Source organism: Callorhinchus milii, unplaced genomic scaffold, assembly GCF_018977255.1.
Source record: "Callorhinchus milii isolate IMCB2004 unplaced genomic scaffold, IMCB_Cmil_1.0 Scaffold2, whole genome shotgun sequence".
Classification (NCBI taxonomy): Eukaryota; Metazoa; Chordata; class Chondrichthyes; order Chimaeriformes; family Callorhinchidae; genus Callorhinchus; species Callorhinchus milii.
Window position 1 is genome coordinate 114,727,034 of NW_024704743.1, and position 20,752 is coordinate 114,747,785.

The 20,752-nt window shown below is 40.6% G+C and overlaps 1 protein-coding gene across 1 annotated transcript in view; it reads right to left on the minus strand.

The window, feature by feature from the left end:
- The window catches only part of prex2 (phosphatidylinositol-3,4,5-trisphosphate-dependent Rac exchange factor 2), a 184,636-nt gene that overhangs the window by 140,049 nt on the left and 23,835 nt on the right, over window positions 1-20,752 (minus strand). The window contains exons 2-6 of the mRNA XM_007886904.2: window positions 11,142-11,213; window positions 10,540-10,662; window positions 8,677-8,781; window positions 6,780-6,881; window positions 3,974-4,135 (exon numbers count right to left, since the gene is read on the minus strand). Coding sequence (XP_007885095.1) covers window positions 3,974-4,135; window positions 6,780-6,881; window positions 8,677-8,781; window positions 10,540-10,662; window positions 11,142-11,213 — 564 coding nt within the window. The remainder of the gene's footprint in view (window positions 1-3,973; window positions 4,136-6,779; window positions 6,882-8,676; window positions 8,782-10,539; window positions 10,663-11,141; window positions 11,214-20,752) is intronic.

The following is a 20,752-nucleotide window of genomic DNA, read 5'->3' on the forward strand; positions in this document are numbered from 1 at the left end:
TGATAGCAGCAACTCACCAGCCTTGGTATCATCCTAGTAAACTTATGCTGTACTCACTGCTATATCCTTCTTGAAGTGTGGAAACCAGAATTGGATACAGCTCTCCAAATGTGTTCTAACCAAGGTTTTGTACAAATCTATTGTATGTTTATGAAAATGATAACAATTATGGTTGGCTTATAAACGGAGTTGCTACACAAGCACTTAAAGTGACTGCCAAAGCACAACATGGTTTATTTCTGTAAAATATTTTTATTATAGTGATTCCAAAAGCAATACTTAGCAATACTTAGCACAGGAAGGATATCTGTGCCTCTTTTTATATACTTCACCAATTGTCTGTATAATGCAAACTCACACATGTTAATCCACGCTGGGTTAACAGCATCAAGTGCACAGTCTAGTCCAACTATCTCCTTCTTTGGACTCACATGACAACATGAGTCAGAAGGCATGGACTGTACTCTTGATTGAAATTGCTGTGAATTTGCTAAACTGGATAGCATTATTAAACCTGAAACATATTTGAGTTGAAAACTGGCTTGCATTATTTTACAAGTAGTCTTTCAACAGAGCATTTAGTACAATCAAACCCTAATTAAATAAGTAGGCCTTTTAATGGGATGTAACTTGATACATCCATTGGAGAGGGTGGTGGGGAGGGGAAATAGAGGGGTGGAGACTCATGTGAATTATAAACGCTGGCACAGTGTTATTCCACAACAGTGGAAGCACTGCAGCCAATTTAAGAACTGATGCAACCGTTTATTCCTAATCATAGTCCAATACAAGTTGAAAGAGTATGAAAATGAAAGGCGAACTCATTTAAAATGTTTGACTGTCGCCATTTACTTGGATTTAGCTTATTGAATGGTACAACCAGCCAACTCCATTACCTCCCCCACCCTCCCAACCCCACCCACCACACAACGTACTGCTGCGGAATAACATGCAACACAAATGGACTCGTGGAGTCCTGTAGCTCAGTGGTTAGAGCACTCGCTTTGCAAGTGAGAGACCTGAGTTCAATTCCAGGCAGGGCGAAACCTTGGGCAAGTTTCCTTACTCCACACGCCTAATAATAATCCCTTCAAAAACCAAAAACAATAATTAATTGGTCATTTTCAATCTACGACTGTTTGTGGGACATTGCTGTGCGCAATTGGCTGCCGCGTTCGCCCACAAATATACAGTCAATTCACTTTGCAGTATGTTCTGTGAAGCGCTTTGGGACGTCCTCCCGACGTGAAAAGCGCTATATCAAATGCAAGGATTATTATTATTATTAAATGACGTCATGTATGGTTCTATCTCTTTCACAATTAGTGCAACATCGCAAAAAGGGTCTAAGTTGCTGTATTTCTGAACAAATATCCTCAGCCCACAGTGGGAAGCAGATTGTTGCAGAGTGGAGCTACTGATGGCATCAGATGCAGGACTTCCAGTTACTGGAAGAAGTGCTCATTTGCAATGACCCTGATTCCTTATTCATGAATCCAGGTAAGAAAGGCCACAATTTACACTTAAAATATTTTTTATTCATCATCTACGCTACCCGCTATTCCACTCTGGCCCAATGTATAGATTTGATTTTTTGCAACATCCTAACTATCTGGTAACAATTTCCATTTGTACTGGGGTAGCATTCAGTTACACAAAATGACACAGAACATCACAGCATCAAAGCAGGCCGTTTGACCCAAATTATCTGTGCCAGTGTTTATAAATCGAGTGAGTCTCCAGCCCTCCTCATACCCCTCTATTTCCCCAGCCCCTCCCCAATGTATGCATCAAGTTTCCGCTCATCAAAAGGCCTACTTATTTAATTAGGGTTTGATTGCACTAAATGCTTTTTTTTAAAAACTACTTGTAAACTAAAGTTTTCAGCCGAAATATGTTTCAGTTTTAATTCTTCAATTTAACAATTTCCTAAATTCAGAATAGAAGCCCTCATTAGGAAAGGTTCTTGATTTTTTTTGCAATGAAATAATGGATAATAATCAATCATATGAATTGTTTAAATTGTTCTCCTTTCCCTTTATGTTCTTCAAGATGTTGTTGGGTTTGTTTGTGTGACAATAAGCCCCACGCTCTGTACTATTGGTTCGCTTGCATTTATTTTCTCGAATAAACTTGAGTTATTTTTCAAGAACGCTAATATTAGAAAACACAAAATCAACCAAAGCAATGCGAGAACTTTCCCGATGACATCCAAAATCAACTGTACCACATAAAAGGCTATTATTCTTCTTTTGATTCCAGTGTATCTCTTCACTAGCTCGGATTGCTTTAGAGCTTTGCCCCATGCATGTTCCTGGTTTTAATTCAACATATTACAACAACAAAAAAACACAAACGCGTCTTCTTTATTGCAGCTCTGGTGACTTGCCACATTTTTGTGCTTGTAGCTGGTTTCTGCTCTAGCTGACCTTCACACTAGTGCCAATAAAGCTGCTGAAACAAACATATGGTTGGCTTCCTGGTACCTGACAAACCACCTGCAATTCACATGTATTTTGTTCTACTCCGGCGAGTATCTGTCTCAGTATCTGCTGCACTCATTTACTCCTGTGATGCTTCAAATGTAAACTGGAGCAGCTCTGTTAGCCCCTCACTCTTTCAATTTGAAGCGTTTCATATCCAATTTGCTGATTATAATAATAACGCTTACATATAATATACAGTCAATTCATTTTACAGTGTATCCTGTGAAGCACTTTGAGACATCTCGAAGATATGATAAAGCGCTATATCAAATGCAAGGATTATTATTATTTGATATAGCGCCTTTCATGTTAGGAGAATGTCTCAAAGTGCTTCACATAATTTTACTGCCAAGCAAAGCCGTTTATATCCAATCTGCTGATCATAATAATGCTCACATTCGATATAGTGCCTGTCATGTTAGAAGGACGTCTCAAAGCGCTTCACATGATGTTACTGTAGTTAGCGACAGTATATTTTGTAGGGGATTGCAACAGTCAATTTGTGCCCAGCAATGTCCCACAAACGGCCACAAAGTGAATAATCAGTTTTATCTGGGGCATTGTTGGCCAGAATACCGGGAAAAACTCTTCTCTTTCCAAAGAGTGCCATTGAACAGGCAGAAAGGACCTTGGTTTAACATCTCATCCAAAGGACGGCACCTCCAACGATTCAGCGCTCCCTCATCATTGAATTGGGATTGTCAATTTAGACCATATGAGTTCAAAGGCTTGACAAAGGACTTGAATGCACATTGTTCTGACTAGGAGACAAGATTGCTACCAACTGAGCCAGGCCTATACCAGTGATTACACCACTTGAGCAAATATTCATGGGTTCAAATTTCCAAGAACAATGGCACAGAATGAGGGGGTGGAACCTAAGTTAGTCCAGTTTCTGAGCCGGGGGAACTGTAGTACTGCAAGGCACTGCTGATGACAGACCAGCCAGTCTGGCTCTTAGGCAGGACTTGGAGGGGCAGAATGGTGATTGGTGGCAGGAATCCTCCCACTCAGCTCTTGTTAATCCTGGAAGCCAAAGCACTAAAAGGTCAGGTGGTCCTAGCTGGACAAGTAGTGGGAAAGTTTGCCAGACTGAACTTTCAGTGTCAATCTATACAGTTTTAGCTGGTTAAACTCCATCAGTACCACCAACACACACTCTGGGACCCCAAAGCCTTAGCTCTTGCCAACTCTCCGGAATTACGTAAACAGGGTCTGTCCCTCTGGGGAGAGGGAGTGCATTCCACTCCAGACACAGGGAACTTCCCATTCTTAGGTGCCATACATATGTGGAACTCTTGAGTATAGTTTGGATACCATTGAACAAGGTTTCCGCGTGTGTCACACATCCAGCTGAACAAACAAAAAAGAGGAAAAAAGAATGTTTGCATACTTGTACGCAACGTAGCTTGAAACATTTGCGCTATCTTTAAAAATGTACATTGTTGAAGTAAAATGTGTAGGCCAGTAATAACATAATTCGTTACCTCCCATCCTTCAATATGTGACTGCCATTCTTCGAGAATCTCCAGTTTTTCCATTTGTCTCTTAGCTTCATTAATGGTGGAGCACACAGTCTTCATTGCCTGAAGAGCCTCCAGAACTGCCACATAGTCATTGTGTTTCTTTGGCGTCCTCTTCATCAATTCCTACACATAAGTAAACAAACACAGCTGTTCTCAGAGCCATAGAACCATAGAAATTTACAGCACAGAAGGAGACCATTCTGCCCATCCTGTTTGTGCTACCTCTTGCCTGTGCTTTTCCCCATTCCAGAGATATATTGTTGGAATCACATTCCATTCCAATTTATCCTTGGAATTTCCATGTATAGGTGGGATCCATGGAATTATCAGTTTGGTTTGGATGCTCTTAAGCATGGTGATGGGTTTTCGCTTGTGTCACACCAATTTTTTAAAAATCCTTTCTCCTCATACCCCTAGAATTTATTCCCTTTTCAATATCAATCTTGTTCCCTTTTGAAATTCAACGTGGATTCTGCCTCAACCACCTCTCCCGGCAGACTGTCTTCAGTGTATCCTAACAACCCTGTGTGCATAAAAAGTAGTGAAATGTTTCAGAGATGAGTTCAAAGAAATGAGAAAAATGTTTTTTTTTCAATTTCTCTCCTCAAAATTAGCCCTCCCCTTCACCTCCTCCCCTCCATAAGATTATTTTTTTCTTTCTAAGGATTTACAGGCATCAATTACCCTCCATTACCTCTGTGCCTAATATTCATGGGTGAATCTCAACAGTAAGTGCTGGCAGGCCATTCGACTGCAAGGGGTTGGGGGGAGTAAGGAGCATTATCCCAGCACAAACCCATCCCTCAGTCAACATCTACACACTCACACCTTTCAGCAAACGGTTTGGGCTAGTGATTGGGGGCCAGAAACCCAGATGGTTTTCTCCTTCCTAACTCACAGTCACTTAAGCAAATTTTAACACCACAACAAACTGTCCCAGGTGAAGTCAACTAACTCAGCATAATTTGCAATCCGAGCAAGTAAGCTTCTAGTCTGTAAGGCCTAATGGTTTTATCGACGAGAGTTTTATCACAAATGCTGTAGATCCAATAGGGAGGTTAAGAGGAGGCTCTTCCCGCACAGTGTGGTGAGAACTCACTGCCGAAAGCTGGGTTTAAAATAAATAGCATCAATATATTTAAAATAAACTTGATGCATGCATGAGGAACAAGGGAACAGAGGAGTATAGGTGAGGGGAATAGGAGGGGTTGTATGGAGTATAAAAACTTGCACGGATTAGTTGCCCAAATTACCTATCTCTGTAGCTTAACACTCTTACATACCAAGGCGACCTCATGTTGCAATTTGACAGGATTTACCTCATCAAAAAAATGAAAAGCACCAAAGACCTATCGTGAATACAATACCACCAAATTAATTATAATCAATCCTTGCATTTGATACAATGCCTTATCACGTATCCGAGACATCCTAAAGTACTTCACAGATTATATCGTAAAGTGAATTGACTGTATATTTTGAGGGCGAAACACGGCAGCCAAATGCACACAGCAGTGCCCCACAAACAGTCGTGGATTGGTCCTGCGGCATCTTACATTTGAAGACAAAATGGTCGCCAGGGGAGTAAAGTGGAATTTTGTGCTTTGGACATGGATCTGGCTTTAGGGTAGGGCTTGGGGGACGCAGGTGGGCAGGAAGAGGCGGGGACGGAGATATGTGATACACCAGATGAGGCTTAAGATATGAGACTTGTCTTATTATTATCATTATATCTGAAATCGGGAGGCATTTCTTCACACAAAGGCTAATGGAAATCTGAAACTCTCTCCCTCCCCCAAAAGGGTTCCTATTTACTGATAGGTAAACAGAGGCATGTGGACTAAGGAAATTTGCCTAACGTTTCGCCCTACCCAAGTCCTCTTGCTTGTGAGGCGAGTGCTCTAACCACTAAGCTACAATGACTCCATATCCTGTAATTCTAACATTTCTCACCATTACAAAAGTTGAACCCAGATTCCAAGACATGTTTGTTTAATAATGTTTAATAATGTTCCAGGGTATATATTAGGCATCAGCCATTTAAATTGAATTGGCTTCAGCCATTCTCTATGCTGAAAATGATTGGCAAGTCAATCACTTTGCTGTATTAAAAAAAGACAATATTTCATTCATTCATTCATTCATTCATTCATTCAAACACTTCTGACATGTTTTAGCTTCAATCATAAACAAACACCAAGATATAATTTTCTGGTTAAAAACCCATAAAAACATTTCATTCAACAACAAAAAGGGCCCGTTTTGTTAATTGGAGTCCCAAGTTATTCCAAAGTCTCATAAATCTATTTGTTGTTCTGTAAATAGATGTATGATGGCATTTGTTTTCCCTCACTTATGGAAACATGATTTCCTTAGTCAAAGTTCAACCGCAGTCTAGACAGATGTATCATTGCCAATTTCTTAACTCACTTTTCCAGTTGAGTTGTACATGCTGCAGAAACAAGAGACTTGAGCCTTGACAAACAATGCTGCAGAGTGGGACACGGTGACCCTTCTAATTGCAATTGAAACTCTCAGACCAGACTTGATTCCAAGATGTGTACAGCAGCCGGACAAAACCAAAATGCTCATCGACTTGTTCTGATCCGAGCAAACCTGTTGCTTAGCATGTTGCATAGCATTAACTGAAGGAGCCCTTAACATACATTTTAGAGGCAGGAGGTAAATAAACCAATGGCCTGCTCAGATTAAGCAATCATAAAAATAACCTTTCATCCAACAAATTGTGCAAGAATATTTTACGTACCTTTAGCAAAAGTGGGTACTTGCATATCCTCTGTATGGGAGCCACTAAGTATCCTTCAAGTGGGACATCAGGGTTCTTTGGACCTCCTAGCAGCATACAGCCCTAGTGAGATGAACAAATGTATGGTTTATTATTCAGTGTAGAAATAATCTCCAATAACTGTGACTGGGAGAGAGTGCAGTGGGTGTGTCACTTATACACCAAACTAAGGTTGAAACAGCGACAGAACACTGTATGTGGATACAAACGTGTCAGGCATTGGACAAACAAGACTAATATTATACCAAGGTTCACCGTGTGAAGTGCTGGGAAACAGCATCAGCACCCAGATGTTCCAGCACTAAGTACAACGCATAAAGCATAACCATGACTCAAAAGAAGCACTCTTCAGAGTACCATGATGGGTAAACCTCCTGCACTGGCTTAGACTGTGGAAGTTATCGCTCCATGTGTTACTTGCATTATTACACTAATACATGTGTTGGCAATCTCCAAGAATCCAAGAATAAAGATTTCTGTAACTGCATTAAGATTTCCATTTGCATTCCTCTTAACCTTAACAAAAAAAACAATATTGCTGAGAATACTTAGTTTGATATTGCAAAGAGAACCTGAACTTTAAACCTGAGATCACCAAGGTCTTGTACCTGACATCCCTGCATTAGATACAGTTTACATGACAGAGCATATTTTCCAGCGATGAGAGTCAGTAACACTACTGCTTTCATTAAGAGCGCTTTTCCAACTCTATCAGAAGCCTAATTGAGGGCTAGCTAAACTAGATCTGTTGATATGTATATTCCTCTTCGTCCTTCAAAGTATGTGAGAAGGTTACCATCTATTTGGGATTTATTTGTATATCTGATTGTCTATCTATTCAATTTTTGAATATTAAACACCATTTACAACACCACAGCCCATTGCATATGCGATGCATACGTGAAGAAGAGAATGGAGGGTTAACGAAGAGGGGATTAAGAGGAACCCAGGCTCATGGGGAGTAAACGACAACATAGACTGGATGGGCTGTACAGCCTGTTTCTGTGCTACAACAATCTACATAATTCTATGTAATAATAATACTTGCATTTGGTACAGCAGCTTATCACATTGGAAAGACCTCTCAAAGTGCTTCACAGGATCTATTGTGAAATGAAGTGACTGTGTATTTGTAGGTAAACACGGCAGCACAGTTGCGCACAGCAATGTCCCACTAACAGCCATGAAAAGAGTGACCAATTTTCTTTGGGGGATTGCTGGCCAGGACATCGGGAGAAACTCCCATTTCTTTTCAAATAGTACCATGGGATCTTTAATGTCCATTTGAACAGGCAGACGAGACTTTGGTTTAACGTCTCATCCGAAGGACGGCACCTCCAACAATGGGGTGTGTTGCATTGTCATCTTAAGACTATGACACACATGGGAGTGTCCCGACATGGTATTTGAAACCACAACCTTCTGACTAAGACATGAGAGCCAAGCCGATACACAATGTAAAATTCATGGGCAAAATCTCCTGCAATTTTAAATTCAAACACTGCTGCCAATAACCGAAGTTCAAGACCGAATGGCAGGCTGAAGAAATCACCTCATAATAATAATAATCATTTAAATATATAATTAGCATTTAATATTGTGCCCTGACATGCCAAAATATCTTCAGAGCTGTCTGATAGTGTAGTGATTGTGCAGCCAATTCAGCACAGTGCTTTCTCTGAGTATTTGGGCTTTGATACTGAGCATAAGTTCTCTGAAAGAACATCTTGTTTAGTCATTTTTTTTTAATCAGTGGAAAAGAGCTATTACATTTTGTACAGAACAAAGCATTTGGCTCTTTTTAAAGAAGAGTCCTAAATCTTTTCTTGTATAATTTCAGGAAAGAGAGGATACATACCAGTAAAAACGTCCGTACGCTCCTTATTTTATTCAGTTCCAATAATAGCCTTTGTGCTTTTTCATGGTTGCTACAGTACTCATCGTAAATGGAGAATCGATTTTTCTGCGTTTACAAACCGAAAGATAGAGCAAAATCTGTCAGAGGTTTTTTTTTCATTCATTTTATTCCATAACAAGTGGGTATGAATATAAGCCAGCAACTAGCAGATCTACAACAACAGCTTGCATTTATATAGCACCCTTCACGCAGGGTAGCATCTCAGAGCTAAAAGGGGAGTTTAGGAAGAACGTGTTTACACAGAGAGTGATGAGCATGTGGAACTCACTGCCGGAGGCTGTAGTTGAAGCAGAAAGCATCATTGCATTTAAGAGGAAACTCAGTGTGTGCGTGAGAGAGAAGAGAATAGAGGGAATCAGAAAGGAATAAGGAGGGATGGAGGCTTGTATGCAGTATAAACACTGGCATTTACAAGCTGGGCTGAACAGCCTGTTGCTGGGCTGAACAGTCTATGTAGTTCTACGTAAACCACATTTTCTAAAACAAATGTGTTTTTTAAAATCTTTTTAAAATCTTCAGCTTGATTTAGTGCTTATACTTCACTTTGTGGAGTATGTTTGAAGCGTTCCCCTAAGTCTCCATCCACAGTGAATTAAAATAGGGGCAGTTTTGCATTTATTCATGAGTTCCTTCAACAAAATAATGAAAGTGAAAGAAAGAAGACATGTTTTAAGAACATGAGCAAGCCACAATGCACTACTGGAATTTGTGTAAAGTTAAAAAAAGTGTAAATTATTTTAAAGTGGTTGAATAACAATAACATTCCTTGCATTTGATACAGTGCCTTATCAGTTAAAGCCTTGCCCTCAAAAAGACAGACAGACAGAAGGTTCGAACCAGCCACCTCAATACACAAGCTTCTCAAATGTGTATCCAGTTGGCATTCAGCAGCTTTCCTGCCAATACTGCTGGTGATAATGCCTTGATCATCGAGAAGAACATCAAGTGGTCTGCTGGCTTAGAAATGAAACACAATAATTTTTCATGGCAATAAATTACAAATTTTGCTGCATACACAACAGATTGTATCAAAATATTTCCCACCATTTCCATTTGTATTTCCAATATCTTTCAAACAAACAGCAGCATTGTTTACTTTTAAGTGACTGACGTGTGAACTTTACATTTACAATATTTAATTACAGTATTACGTTTAATTTTTAAGCCAGCAGATCGCTTGATGTTCCTCTCAGTGATGATCATATTCACTTGCCTTACATTTAATTACTGTCACACTACAAAGCAGTTCTAAACATATAACAAGTCTTCACAATAGGAGCTAACAGGAGCTTTCAGCTGCCTTAAATAAATACTGGCTTGTTTAAAAATGTGTGATGAGAAAAGATATAATCTTGCCATCTAAACCAGTCACAAACATTTACGTGCAAACCAAATAATGTAAAAATAATAATCGTTGCATTTGATAGAGCGCTTTATCACATCTTTGAGACGTCTCAAAGCTCTTCACAGAATATATTGTAAAGTGAATTGACTATATTATGTGGGCAAAACGCGGCAGCCAATTGCGCACAGCAGCGTCCCACAAATAGTCGTGGATTGAGTGACCGTATTTTTTTAAGCGATTATTAACCGTGGAAAAGCGATCCACCGATCGACTAACAAACAGGTTCCGACTTACTGCTCGGTAAACAGAGGGGTGTGGAATAAGGAAACTTGCCTAACATTTAGTCTGTGAGATAATTCAGAAGATTTAGATGCAAAAGGTTATTTCTATGCCAGTGGCACAATTTCTCAAAAGTAACATATCTTCAAAAGGAAATATTGGGAGCGTGATATACATACAAATTGAAGAAAGCAACTTCCTAGTTCATGCTGAGCACCAGGCTCAGGCTGTAGGCATTCCTCAATCATTCCCAAGAATTCTTTATGGACGGCGAGAATGTCCTCGATATTAGAAAACAACGTCTGAAAGAAGATTTGGTTTCAAAAATGAAACAGGATATCACTGTCAGAATTGTAGAAAGGTTTCAAGTTGCTAGGCAGAAATTTCACCCGGGGATGGATTTACTCCGTCAATGTGACATTTTAGAATGAACACAATTTGGAAAATTCTGATGCTCTAAACTGTTATGTAAACATCAATAACAACTTGTATTTATATAGCACTCTTCACAAGGGGCAACGAGCCGGTGGGATGGAGGAGGTAACCGTAAGCACTGTGGAAGAAGAAGGTCTTCATTCGTAATCTAAAAGGTGGGAAGGAGGGAGCAATGTGGAGGGATTTCCAAGGCTTCAGGCGTAGTGGCTGGAAGCGCGGTCATTAATGGTGGAGCAGAAAGGACGAGGGACAAGCAGAGTAAATCGAGTCTGAGGTGGAATATCTGCCGATGCATTTGCAAACCTGAATCTCTTTCCGCAAATCTGTAGCATTTAAGAGTGCCTACCTTTACGGTCTCCTCAGTCACATTCTTGTCCACTTTAGAAGCCGCGTGCTGAATCATTCGTTGGAGGAATGCCTGATGGAAAAAAAAGAATATGTCTGTCTGGGTTACAGCTGCTTCAGATACAAATGTGAGACAATCTCTCAGTGTTTTACCTTCGGTTCATGGAAAAGTCATCGGGGGCTTCATGTCTTGGGGTCAATCTGAAAGAGCGCTGGGGTTTATATACCGTTTCAAGTAGTTTATCTTAGAAATAGCAAATTTATATCATTCACTTTAAAGGGCTGTGGGAAAATAGCTTTCCCTCAGGAAGCTGCTGTTTGTCATGATTTAGAAACCTCTTTGCTGAGCTCCTTCACCTGGGACGTACATCAACAAGCCTGTGGGGATGCCCCCAACTCCATTCCTGCAAGCGATCAGCTGCAAGTGAAGAGTTCTGTTCTTAACCTTTGTCCCGTCTCTTTCGTCTTCTCTGTCTTAATTCAAACAACAACTCTCATTGATACAGTGCCTTTCAAACGGGGTAGTATCTCGGAAAAAATACGCTGAAAGCTGTCTCGATCACTAATACTTTTGACAGCAATGCCATCTATATTACTGTATAATATAGAACTTGAACCCACAACCTTCCGACTCTGAGACAAGTGCTACCAAATGAGCCAGGCTGACACCTGTTTAGAAGTAGAATATATAAATAATAATAATAATAATCCTTGCATTTGATATAGCGCTTTTCACGTCTTCTCGACGTCTCAAAGCGCTTCACAGAATAGACTGTAAAGTGAATTGACTGTATATTTGTGGGCGAAACATGCATCATTTTTAAGCATCTCCACAACCGAATCGACACTGGTCTTCCATTACAATGTTACACCCTTAAGTTGAGTTACCAGCCATTCAGAAACTGAGTCAATGGAAGATTTTAAAACCTGACAGACAAAAGTCTGGGTTTCCAGTGGACCACACAGCATTCAGTAGGCACTGGGTGAAAGATACAATACAATTCATTAGAAGGACGTTAAACAAGGTGATGGAGGGAGTGGGTCAGAGGGGATATGCAGCAGGCCTGTGCTGAGCGAAGGTAGTGGCCAGGCCAGTTGGTTTGAACGAGGTCGTATTGATGGGGTGGGAGCAAGAGGAGGGATTTAAAGGTGAACAAAGGCATTAATGATATATCAGCAGCTCCATTCTTCACTGTGGACCACTCTATCCTCCACCACCATCTCTCCTCTCACCTAAACCTTTCAAGGTTCTGTCCTTGAATAGTTCACATCCCATATCACTTTGTCTCTACAAACAGCTTCTCCTCCAGCCCCCGCACCGCCTCGTGCGGTATTCCTCACGGCTCTGACCTTGGTCCTCTGCTCTTCAAACTGTATATGCTCCCTCTTGGTAACATCATCTGTAGATATGGGGTTAAATTTCACATGTATGCGGATGACACCCAACTCTATCTCTCTGCCTCCACCCTCGACTCCAGGACCACTGATGTCCTCACAGACTGCCAGTCAGATATTAAGTCCTGAATGAGAGCTAACTTTCTACAGTTGAACATCAGCAAGTCCGAGGCTCTCCCTCCGCACCTCAGGCACTGGCAGCATCAGCATCAACAGATGCACATTCCACCTAACCGGTCAAGAACCTAAGTGTCTTGTTCAACCCTCAACTGTCCTTTCTACCCCACATCTGTGCCATGACCCGCTCTGCTTTCCCCCACCTCCGCAACATTGCCCGATTCTGCCACTACCTCACCCCTAAAGCTGCCAAAATCCTATACATGCCTTTATTACATCTAGGGTCGACTATACCAATGCCCTGCTTGTCAGTCTTCCCAACTCTTCCCTCTATAAGTTGTAGATCATCGAGAAGTCTGAAGTTCCTGTCCTCTCTCGCACCATGTTCCATGACCCCCATCACCCCCACCCTCGCCCGACTCCACTGGCTCCCCATCCCTCAGATAATTAGAATTCAAAATTCTCGTCCTCACCTTCAAGGCCCTCAATGGCTTTTCCCCCTCCTACATCTCTGACTTGCTAACCACTTATCAACCTGTTAACTCACTCTGCTCAGCAGGCTCCGGCCTGCTCCATGTCCCCCTCCCGGCCCGGTCCACCACACCATCTGCGATCGGGCCTTCAGCCTCTCTGCCCCCACTCACTGGAACTCCATCCTACATTCCCTTCTTCTCACTCCCTCCATTGCCTCCTTCAAGGCACGCCTCAAGACGTTTCTGGTCGACCGTGCCTTTGGCCTCTCTCCTACCCTCTCTGCCCACCACCCTCCCTGATCCCAAGCCCCCCCACCCCATCCCTGCTCAGGACTGTTCAGCACCTTGGGACGCCCTCCCGAAGTGAAAGGCGCTTTACAAATGTAATTTTGTATGGTATTGTATCTCTTGTATGGTATTAGACTTTGCAAAACATGGTTGTCCACCACCACCCCACTCATCTCCACCAAGTCAGTCACCCTCATCAGTTTGAGAATGTCATTCTCAGTACCCAGTGAATGCTCAGCATTCTTTTCTTCTTAGTCTCACTCTTTCGCTGCCAAAATCAAATGTTTCAGTGTAAACGATAACTCCCACTCCCCAGATGTTCTGTCCTGTGGTCCCTGAAAGTAGTCGGATGTCGTGAGATTGGGGAAAGGGGGAGGAGGCTGTAATTGCTGTCTCTTGATAATGTGCTGCAATTTCACAGATTTCATGCATTTGTGGCATTGCTTTTCTTTTACTGAAAACAATGTGCATCGAAAATGCCAGAAGTAAATTGTGTATATAACTACGCCTCCTACTGCTCACATCCGGGACTAAACTTTAAAACCCTCAAACAACCAGGAGACAGATGTGACCTCAACTTAGAGGATGATAATAATAAAAAGTTTTAGAGAATAATAACAATAAAAAGTTCAAACTTACTGTACTGATACTTATTCATTATTAAAAATACACAAAATCATCTGACCAGAAGGAGAAAGATTTTATTCCTGAATTAATTCCATATATAATAAACGTATATAATCAACGTGTAAGCCTGGCTCATTCAGTACCACTCTCACCTCTGTGTCAGAAGGTTGTGGCTTCAAGTCCCACATGAAGCCTCTGACCACGTTTCACTTCATGGCTGCTTGTGTGACATTGCTGTGCGACAATTGGCTGCTCCGTTAGCATTTACTGTAAAGTCTTTATTTGCAACACTCGGAGATGGGGAGATAAATTCCAGCAGCCAAATAATCGAAGAGTAAAAGGAAATGCGGGGGGGGGGGGGGATTTTGAACCATTTTAGTGCAAATATTCCATGAGTGGTGCTCATTGTACTGATAGCAACAGCCAGCAGGTTGGACGTGTCATAGCAAATCCCAGGCTGGTGCACAGGGATCGTGACTAGGTATTTAGGGAGTTGAACACTCAAGCAGACTTTGCAACCACACAAGGCAGAGCAGTTTTGCAAGATTTATCAATGGATACCAGGAATCTGACTGATTTTACAGTTTGTTTATCACTTGCGAAGCTGAAGTCCTAAATGCCTTCAGAGTATGGATGTGTCAAAGGCTAGATGACTGTGGTGTTGTACCATTCTAATAAGACTACCACTGTCTGAACACTAATGGCAGTGCGTGTACACCTGCAGGTTTGGCCTTGAAGAGGCATTTATGGATATGGGGTGGGGGGAAGAGAAAAAGAGTTCTGCACTTAAAGGAACAAACTCTCCATTGTAAGTGATTTCCAAACCAACTCGTCTGGTAATTCTGAGATGAGCTTTGAGAAAGTTAGCGCCAAATGTAACAGCCGTTAAAGTACGTTCATCATAAAACAGACAAAAGATGGGATTTGCAAAGTTACACTGGGGCAGAAGTAAGCAGTTAGACAAGTTTTGCTGAGGTTTAGATGAACCCCATTGCATATTTTTAGATGCCAAAAAATGTTAGAAAAAAATAGGAACACGCTATTTAACTCTTAAAATTCTGTCATTAACTCCACAACATCCGATGAAATTTTGCATCCTTACTAGGTAAAAATCCTAAACTTTTACATGCCTTCATGATAGTCCACAGGGTGTCACGAACCAGGCCCTGAGCATACAAGATGACTCACAGCCATATAATCCCTCTGAAAAACATATCCCTTGTGTGCAATTTGCACTTCGAAGGCATAGGGAAAAAAGGTTTATTGAAATATTTCTGGACTGTGTGTGAGTGTGTTTATAGCACAGAGGTGGGTGTTCTCTGATTGTCAGAAATGTACTGACTTCTAATGATGGGGAGCTTAGAATGAGATTTCCTCGCTGGAGAACCCTTACAAACGCCTATCTTGCCTGTGATTTTAAAAACTGTGAGTATCAGCCTTGCAGCCATTGCTCAAAATTCGCAGAGCTGATTTCCAGGTGTCAGCAAATTCTCAGTGTGCTTGGTGGAGAGTTAAATATTTTTTGTGAGAGGAAATGATTTAGGCTACTTTATTCAGGGAGAAAATAGCTTTCCCACCGTTTCACAGTCCACCAATAACCTGTTACCGGAAGTTTATCTAATCAGCTTTTGGCAGACTCAGGGAGAAATTCCACCCGGGGGTAGATTTACTCCATTTATGTGGTATTTTATTTTGCCCAGAATTTGGCAAATTTTTAAATACAGCCAAAAGTTTTTTTTTTAAAAAGACCTCAGAAAAGCAACTTCAAAGTTAAGCCTGAATTCAACCATTTGCCAAATTCTGGATTCAGTTAAAATATTATGAGTTGAGAAAATAAATAATGAATAATAATAATAATCCTTACATTTGATATAACACCTTATTGCGTCTTCGAGACATCTCACAAACGCTTCACAAAATATACTATAAAGTATAAAGTATAATAATAATCCTTGCATTTGCCTTTCATGTCAGGAGAATGCCCATCATTTTGCTTAGGAATTCAGAAAAATCAAACAATAACAATAATCTTTATATCGATATAGCGCTTATAATATCTCAGGGCATGTCACAAAGTTTCTGTCAAGTGTAGTGATCTTACAATCTTGCAAATGCTGCAATCAATTTGCATACATCCCACAAACGTCCCATGAAGTGAATGGACAATTTTATTTTGGTGGATTGTCATGCCAGGACACCAGGAGAAACTCTCTTCTCTTTTCAAATAATGTGATTGGAATTTTAGCAAGATTGCAACTACAAATTACATTTGTTTAGTGCCTTTTACGTCAGGAGTACATCCCAATGCGCTGGTCATGCGTGTTTATAGTGTACTTCACACGAAGCAGGGTATCACGTCGTTCAGACGTCCCAAAGCGCTTCACAGAATATATTGTAAAGTGAATTGACACATTACAGTATTAAAGCCAGGTTCTCCCGTTGTCCAGGCCAGCAATTTCCCCAGATAAAATAGGTCATGATTGTTTGCGGAACAAAGTTGTGCACAAGCTGGCTACCACCTACAAAATACAGTCACTACACTTTACAGTAAATCCTGTTAAACGCTTTGAGATGTGAAATTCCATATCAAATGCTATTATTATTGCAATCCATAAACATAATTTAGAGTTGTTTGCTCATCATGTGAGTTATTTTAAAAACCTGCCATCATTCTAAGCTGATATCTCAAGGGAGCAGATAACATTCTTTTTAGGAATGGTAGAAAGTTGCAATGACTATCTGAGTGTACCTTAAGGTTATAATTAGGAAGAAATTATTTGTCTGGATCTGCCATGGGGGTGAGGTGTGTGTGCTGCATTATCAGAGATGAGACATTAAACTGAAATCAGGTGAATGTTAAAGATCCAAAGCTCCAAAATAATAATAATCCTTACATTTGATATAGGACTTTATCACAGTCTCAGATCACTTTACAAGATTTTACTGTAAAGTTTAGTGACTGGATTTTTGTAGGCAAATGCAGCTGTCAATTGGCGCATAGCAATGTTCCACAAACAGCCATAAAGTGAATGACCAATTTTATTTGTCTCCAACGGGCTGGCCACTGAGTTCTGAGTTGAGTCTAATGCAGCGTGAAAGGCGGAAAATTATTTTTTAAAAACATCTGTCACCAGCATTACTTTGTGGAATAGTTTTTTTTCTTGTTTATTGTTATATGGTCAGAGTAAGCCTGAAGTTCACGATGGCCAGATTGTGAAAAACAATTCCATTTGTGACATCAGCCTAGTAGGTTACATCCCGCATCATTCAGCAGTTTGTCCTCTGTATCTCACCACTCCCCGCTGAGTACAAACATACAAGACTTTATCTTGGAGCAAACCTTTCAGCAGGCCAAGGCAACTCCACCTTGTATTTTTAGCCGGCTTAGAATGGTCCGATTTTCATTTATCACTTCCAGCTCCCATTAACCCACCCAACCTTCAGTCTCTGATTAACATAGTAGCTTCTATGAACAATGGAAGCTTGTTTTTTCCTACAATAACTAACTGATATCACGATTACTGTACACAATACATAACGACACCCACCCACAAACGCATTTCTAATTGATTCCCTTTCCAATGGTTGGCAAGAACTAAGGCTTGGGGATCCCAGAGTGTGGACCAGGTTATTGCTGGTGGTTAATCAGCTAAAACTGCAAACTTTATTCGGGAAGCGGGACTTTCCTGCTTACTAATTTCAAATATTGATTATCCGTTGTATATCTATATATTATTTTTATTATTGCACATATGTATGATATTTATACAACACGGACACTCGACACTCCACTTCACAGATGTCTTCCAGATATGAAAAGCAATATACTAAATGTAAAAATCATCATCATAATCATCACAACATGATCAATATTCTGCGTATCCTACAACTTGCACTTTAAAAGCCTGAAACTGGATCCTCTTACAACAACAACTTGCATTTATATAGCGCCCTTCATGCTTGGTAGTGCACTGGAGCGCATACTTACTCAGCTGACTGTGCTATCTTACAGTATGGTTCCAGGTTTACTCTCTCTATCCTATAAAGAACCACGTTAGATTTTGTTGTAAATCATTGTTGGTATATATCAAGCCACTATTTTTTTAAATGAGTCCAGTGTTCTGGTCTTGATATCAATTAATATTAATACTTGCATTTGATATAGCATTTTTTCATGTCTTCTAGACAACAACAATAACAAAACTACATTTATAGAACGCCTTTCACGTCGGGAGGACATCCTAAGATGCCTCAAAGCGCTTCACAGAATAGAATGTAAAGCGAATTTACATTCTGCATATTTGTGGGCGAAACGCGGCAGCCAATTGCGCAGAGCAGGGTCCCACAAACAGTCATGGATTCAAATGACCAATTTACGATTTTTTTTCTTGAGGGATTATTATCAGGCATGTGGAGTAAGGAAACTTGCCCAAGGTTTCACCCTGCTGGGAATTGAACCCAGGTCTCTCCCTTGCAAAGTGAGTGCACTAACCACTGAGCTACAGGACTCCACAATTAATAATAATCCTAGCCGTAAATATGCACCTTTCATGTCAGGAACACATCTCAAAGCGCTTCACAGAATTCGCTATCAAGTGTAGTGATTAGATTTTGTTGATCTTATCTAAATCTTTCATTTTCCAGTTGTTGTCTTTATTCTCAGCAGATGTGCTGCAGCTCCTGTTCCTGTTGTAGTTTGACTCCAGCTCCCCTCTCAGTGAACAGTGTGACAAACTCAATGTTTTGCCGACAAAATCATGTCAGAAATCAGAAGTTGAATGGTATTGTTTCTTAGTACAGTGGAGGGTTTCCAGATCTGAAAACAAATAACAAACTGAAGAGGACAAGAACAGGAATGGACTGTACATCCAGACTCAGTGAATGGATATCCTATCTGGGAGCTAACCTGACCTTTGCTACTCTTGAATTTGTATACTCTTGTACATTCCTGTACACTGAAAGCCTCCACTGTCAGGAGCTCAAGTAGCCAGCCAGGAGATCACTTCCTAAAGCAAGGGGACAGAGTGCATAAATATTTGCTCTAAACAACATGAACAGCAGACAGACATTACAGTTGTGGATTAAACAGTAGCCCTGTTAGAAATTTACAGCTGAATAAATTATTCTTCAGGAGTCGGATTTCTATGTATATATCTGTCCAAATAAAAGCAATAATGCAAAAGCAATTGGAATTGAACAAGATTTTGTTAGATGAGACAATATAAACATGAAAGCCATCCTTTTTGAAGTGCGGATGCCATATCCTGCTATCAGAATTCAGACTATTCATGAATAGCAAATTCCATTCACAAACTTTTACAGCTGACTTTTAGACTGGAGGCACCGATCATTAAATGCCTCAAGTAACAGGACACAAGTAGTTCAGCAATTTGGTGTTGTAGGGATGAGGGCAGATTGGGATGAGGGCAGATTGGAACCCAACATGTTCATACATTATTCTGCAAAATGTCATTTTTTAAAAGAAAATTCTACTATATGTTAACTTGTTCGGGGTGAACTGCATTGTTAGAGTTGCCGTCCTTTAGATGAGAGTTAAACTATGATTATTTAGGTGGATGTAAAAAATCCCATTGTACTATTCAAAAAGCGAATGCATTTTTCCCAGTATATTCTGGGCAACAATCCCCCAAATAAAATAGGTCATTCACTTCGGTTTGCAATTGTAGTTTGTGGTGTGTAATTTGGCTACCGTGTTCGCCTGCAAAATATGGATTTACTTCACAGCAAATTCTGCGAAGCTCTATGAGATGTCCTTTCTGCTGTGAAAGGCTCTATATCAAGTGTAAGGGTTACTATTATTTAACTGCCCCTTCCATCTACAAAAACAGCCTATTCAATTCAAACAGGACCACTAAATATTCTTTGTCATTTTCATGGCAATAATGACCATCTTCCTATGCTTGTATGCGCACAGCAGTGTCCCACAAACAATCTTGGATTTTTTTTAGATGTCCTCCCGAGGTAACAATATTAATAAGGCTTGCATTTGATACAACCCGGGCGTATAGGGGGGGAAATATACCTCAAACTGCTTCATACTGTAAAGTGTAGTGACTGCATTTTGTAGATGACTCTGCAATACGGTAATTACCAAAAGGACGGTAACCACCAAAATAACACATTCTGCTACACACAGCAGCACCACCACGGAGAGGATGATTCCGCCACATATGGTCTGTGCTGAAAGATCTTCTGTTTCATTGCATTTTTGGCTAAACCTTGAGGAAAAGGGTCCTGTTACAGCATCTCTTTTTGCCTCCAAGGCAGTTCAATAAATCAGATACGACTCCAGTTTGCCAACCGAGGCAAAACAGGCTCAATATACATTTTCAATTAAGAAAATAAAAGAAGTTATAAATGGGAATCGTTTTTGATTTGCTTAGAAAGCAGTGCTGAATTATTCCTTTTTTTTTCCCCCACAAAGTGCATTTTTGGCTTACTTGGAGAGAACTGGCTCAAGTGAAAGAAAAGGGATTACAAAAATCTGACCAGCATTATGAATTGAAGTAAAAAGCTGTAGTGACAGCGCTCATGGATGGAGCCTGGGCTCAGTGCCATCCCTGTGTCTATGAATGAAACTAGGACTCGGCCTCTTCCCTCATCCCTGGTGCAGCCAGGGAATCCAGCAGCTTCCTGCTGTAAGTGCCAGGGAACAGAGTGTTTGTTCGTGGGATGAATGTGACCTTGCTCC